The sequence below is a fragment of the Orbicella faveolata genome, unplaced genomic scaffold (genome assembly GCF_042242905.1).
Source record: "Orbicella faveolata isolate gen_17 unplaced genomic scaffold, um_ofav_v1 contig_1, whole genome shotgun sequence".
Lineage (NCBI taxonomy): Eukaryota > Metazoa > Cnidaria > Anthozoa > Scleractinia > Merulinidae > Orbicella > Orbicella faveolata.
In genome coordinates this window covers 29473797-29479268 of record NW_028301536.1, presented here as the reverse complement: position 1 = coordinate 29479268, position 5472 = coordinate 29473797, and the positions used below count along the sequence as shown (strand labels likewise).

The window sequence follows — 5472 nt, the reverse complement described above, 5'->3', positions numbered from 1 at the left end:
GGGTCGGTCACGCAAGACCGTAACCTCCTACGCATCTTGCGTCTCTTTTGGGTCACGTGTACTAGCAACATGCGTGTCGAGACGTCGATCATTTCCTTTCCCATGTGAAAGAAAATAGAAAACGTCTGAACGTGAGCTAGTATTGGCCCCCTCCCTAATTATTTTGAACAAAAAAATCCCCCCCGGCTAGCCCACAACTCCTATTGGTCCACCTGAGAACAAAGCACCTCTAACATCTCATACTTTTATCTCCAGTTTAATATTGTAAATTTTTTATTTCTTTTTTTTCCTGATATTTTTGTATATTTTTAGTTAATTTAATGAATTTTACGTAACTAAAACTTACGTGTAAATAAACTGAATTGAATTGAATAGGCTTTAGTCGGAGCTTTTCTTGCGTTGCTGTCATCATCCAATGAGAATGTTAATAGTGACTGGATAACCTTAAATCTTTCTCATGGTAATCAGTCAACTTGTTTCTCCTTCCATATACCAACACAGATGAAAAAACAACCACAACAACAACAACACTGTGTGGCTCAAGTAATCCCAGCTCAAACAACAAATTGTGATCTCTAGATTCAACTTAGTTCTGATGATAACAAGTGGTAAATGTACATGATTGGCCTTACAAGGCCATTGATGCAAGTTCCACCCTACATTAAAACCCACCACCTTTCTACACCCAACTTTTTTGCCCAGTGGAAGGGGGGGGGGGGGGGGGGGAGAATTCCCAGAAAAATTGGGTAGGGGTGTGTGGCCCAATTCCCAAAACCCTTACCCTATTTATAACCAAAATCTGCAATATTCCCTACCCTATTTATGATCTGACCAAAAATTCAAAACCCTATTTGACCTGACCCTTAAATCAAAACCGTTTCAGACCTGCGTTATGGTTAGTTCCCTAGTTCGGACCAATGTTAAATTACCGTAAACGTAATTTGTGAAAGGCTTTTGTTGATTTTCTTTTTGATAATGATGGAAAAGTGGCTTCTTCTTACAAACATACCCATATCAAGGCTAGAGTGCAAAAAAACATACACTATTTATGACCAAAATGGCCAAAGTCAGCTAAAATTGATACCCTATTTATGAACAAAACGGCTGAAAAAACCGTACCCTTTGGAATGACACATACCTATACAGCCCATATAAGGGAGTACCTCCCCCCCCCCCCCCAGGCTTTTTTGGCCCTGGTCATTAATATTTCAACTTCATCAGGACTTCTAGTTATTATCACTTGCAACACCAACATTTTGTTTAATTACAATCCCATACAACCAGATTTTAAGTGCATGGTCGTCAGTATTACAGGGTTCCACTAAGGATTTGTCTTATCAACAAAAACAGACATTTTCTCAACTTTCAACCTGTTCAAGGCAATCAGAGCCATCTTTGGTCTCCATAACCTAAGGTGTCTATTACTGTCTTTTCATCTAAGTGTGGACATTTGATGAAAAAATGTGCTCTAATTTGGTGAAAACATGAACTGCTTGGTAGCCAAACATTTGAAGTGTTACAGTCCCAACATCAAGTAAGCTTTCACGCCAAAGAATGAAAGTATTCAAAGTTGTTGACAAGTTTGCGATTGATACAACATTCTTCTGTGTAAGGATTTGAGAAAAGAGGTCTTGCATTGGAGATTGCATCTTTGCTATGACTGAAAAAAATGGAAGGTTTTGCATTCAGTCTAACTGCATGCCTTTCACAAACTTCAAACCTTTGATGGCAAACATGTTTGAGTTTGCACCCAATGTATTGAAACAAGTTTTTTATCACATGTTCATGCTTAGATGAAAACAATAGAACCACTATCAAAAAATTATTTCAAGACTGAAAAATCTGTTTTTGTTGACTAGCAAAGAAAGAATCTGCTCTATTTTGTTGCTAGACAACATTGCTCCCAAGGGAAACAATTAGAGCAGAGCAGAGCAGCAGTCATCACATGTTTGAATAGTTTGATAGGAAACAGATTCATTGTTACATGCCATGGGACTAAACTAACCATTGAGGTGCAGAGCATGCACTGTTGCGGGGGGGGGGGGGGGGGTTGGGGGGGAAATCAGCTACATAGCAAATGCATGTATACCATATATGTATGTCAAACCATTCTTTGTTGGAGTCAGTATAGTTGTTTTTCCAAATTCAATGATAATATTTGGGCACACGTGAAAGCAGACAGCCCAATATCTTACAAGAAACAGTGCCACAATAAAAGTACGAAAGGCATGAAAACTTCCACTTTAATGAGCCAATACACATTGACAATACACTTGAAAACATTGTAATGACTGTTTTTTTTGGTAAAGTGTTTTCACCTAAAATGCTTTAATTGCAATTACCTTTGAAAGAGATACACGTGTCTTATTAAAGCAGTATTGATGCAAAATCAAAGATGAGGGGACATGCAGTACATGTTAAAAAATGGTTCGCAGATCAAGTTAATCGAGGTTGAAATAAACACACAAAAAAGTCAACATAAGTTCTACGAAGTATACATTTCCATGTACAGAGGCAAAGCTGATGACAAAAATTAGTGTTACTTCTGTAATCAAGTGTCTGTGCTTACATAGGTTTGCTACTATAATGAACAACTGGGAGCTGCTTGTGTGCACCTCATTATACACACAAAACATATGTTTGTATCACTGAAGGTTCCAAAATAGACAAGCAGTCCCAAAGAGGGTTAAAGTGGTGAGGTCTATGCCTATTAAGAATATGCAAGCTAAGAACCCAACACCACTTGTCAGTGGTAATGTGTGCTTTGTGAACACAACAATAAACCCCTTTGTGCACCAATTTTAAGGGACGCTTATTATTAAATCACAATAAAATATAACTCAAATAGTTATCCCATTGTCATATATATTTATAAAAACACTGCATAAATGTCTATAGCAAAATATCAACCTAAAAATGTTCTTCAACCATGTTGAAAAGAGAGAACAGTTTAAACAAACACCCAGGATGGATGCTTTCTACTTGCATTGACTGTAAGTTCATGCAGTCACATAATAAAAACCCAGATTGCCTCAGAAACTTCCATTCCATTCCAAACAATGAAGCTCTGAACTACTTCTTATGCTATTGTAACTTGGTGCAAATTAAAGTTACTGGCTGACACAAAAGACACAGACAAAGCAATTTTCTATCAGCCAACACCCATCACTGTCAGGGAAAAAAAACAGCTCAAGGTCCTGTAACATGAACTGTTGAGTACTAATCAAACTTGGTATAATTGGTCCCATACGCCGAGTTAGAAGTGTAATTTCCTGATGCACCAAATGAGGTACTACCACTCTGAGTAGAGGAAGAATACTGATCTTTTCCAGAACCATAGCCACTGTATGCATCCTTTGAAGCATAGGTTTCTCGTGGTGGATAAGAGGTGCTGTATGACTGACTGGAACTGAAGCTTGAGGAATAATCTCCAGGCCTTGCACTGCTACCTCCACTACCATTGTAGCTTCCACGTTCACCTATCTGATTGCGATACTTTGCATTTTGCTCCAAAAGAACTTCATTTGTGGCTTTGAGGTCAGCAACTTGCTTTTGGAGATCAGCAACCCTGCGTCGCAATGATTCATTTTCATCCATGAGGTAATAGAAGTTTTGGCCATCATATGAGTCACGGCGACGTTTGCTAGGATGACCATCAAACCCATAACCTCCAAAATCTCCTTGATCCTCTTCCAACACATGGCGATAACGACAGCCTTGCCCTCGAGAGCATTTCCTGTTTAAGTAATCTTTGCAAATGGGATCACTTGGTCCTGCACGTGTTTGCTCACCTCTAGAAGGCATAGGACCATCACGTCTTGGTGGCATCTGACCAGTGCGTAAAAATATCTTCTCCTCATTGTTGGATAGGTGCAAGTACTTGCAAGTTGAACGGTTACATTTTCCATTTTGGAAATCTCGGCAAATCATTGGACTATTTGTGACCTCAGTACCCATGCCGTCTGGATGATTGAATTTGCACTTTGACCCACGCGAGCAAACACCACGCTGATAATCACGGCAGATTGAGTCGTTGGTCCCTTCTTGGCTTCTTCCAGTAGCGTTATTGTTGGTGTCGTTTTTGTTTTCAGAGCTCTGGGACATTTCTTTTAAAACTGGGTAGTTTCAACAGATTTGAGCCTGATAAACGGAATAGGCGCTTTGCAATCTCTCAAATTCAATGCCTACTGTCAGAGCGCTCACCAGATATATTGAATCACTGCACAGGCTATTGCTGCAATCGCTGCTGCCAAGATGCTGTCTGCAAAACTGTCGCAAGGTTTCTGCGTTCAACTCACTGCTGTTTTGCGCCACGCAAATCAGGCGTACTGGAATGCTGCATAACGGAAGCGCAAAATGCAAATAGTTAGGCAAAACGTTTCTATTGGTGCTAGGACTCTCAATATTGGGCTAAGTAGGCAGATGGCAGCTACGCAAATGAAGTTTCTTAGCATACAACATTTTCAAAAGATAACTCAGTACATATAACAAAATTGTTTCCACTCCAATGATATTTGACCATCTAAATCTTATTTGCAATAAATAGCACTTGGTAGGGTAACAAGTGAATTTTTTATTAAATCTAAAATCTTGAACTCTCTAAGGTGAAATGTAAGCTTAACCTTCAATTAAGTTCCTTTTCAACTACGATTTAGAAACGTCTTTAAGCTTATGACTCGGAGCACACCACGTTGCACTACTTGCTAGCTGAAGTCTTTTACGAAATGTCTTGACTGGCAAAAACCGCATCGCAAATGACGTGAGCTTAATTACTCCAATCTATCTTTTTTTTTTCGTTCCATGCAAAGTATTTCGCAGCGACGGCAGCGAGATTGATAACGTCGAAAGCTCACAAGCAATGATTTGGAGACAGTTTGACTATCAAGAAAAGTTCACCACATTCCGGGTCTACAGTTTACAAAATTCAAAACGACATTTCACACAAACTTTCAGACGTAAAAACCGAAAGAACAGCAGTCCCAAGACACAAACAAGGTGACCGCGTGCTCGTCGATTTGTGCATTTCGAAACGACGCGACACTGAATCCCTGCTAGAAAACTTGTAAAATGTGACTTAACAATGAAATACCGCATACTTTGCCTGTTATCCTATGGCGCCTTTCGCTTAGAAATCCCCGCTCTGCTATTAAAGAGCGAATATTCGCTGCAACTGCTCGAAAGAACAAAATGATTCGCCCTTCGCATTCAAAATGGCGTAAAAGCCAAAGTGAGTGACGACACGTGCTCGGGCAACTTTTTACATTTTTCCTTATTTGGCATATCCAGACATTTTCGCGAGGGCTGCTGGGAGTCTGTTGTTGTTGTTCTTTTACGCTAAACTTGTTGTTTTCATTTATATTTAAACTTAATAGAGTTCTCAGCGTCACACAGAACTCTCTCCCTGCTTTTTTATGGATTCTCCTTATATTGGTAATCAGGGGATTTAATTTTGTTTACTCATACTGCATGGAG

The 5472-nt window shown here is 39.5% G+C and overlaps 1 protein-coding gene across 1 annotated transcript; it reads right to left on the bottom strand.

Moving 5' to 3' along the window:
- Positions 1-2218: 2218 nt before the first annotated feature.
- On the bottom strand, positions 2219-5260 carry LOC110052856 (zinc finger CCCH domain-containing protein 10-like). Its single transcript, XM_020759049.2, has 2 exons — positions 5097-5260; positions 2219-4336 (listed from the first exon to the last, which is right to left on the bottom strand). Exon 2 carries the CDS (start codon positions 4102-4104, stop codon positions 3220-3222), a length of 885 nt encoding a protein of 294 aa, XP_020614708.1. The 5' UTR covers positions 4105-4336; positions 5097-5260; the 3' UTR covers positions 2219-3219.
- Positions 5261-5472: the final 212 nt, after the last annotated feature.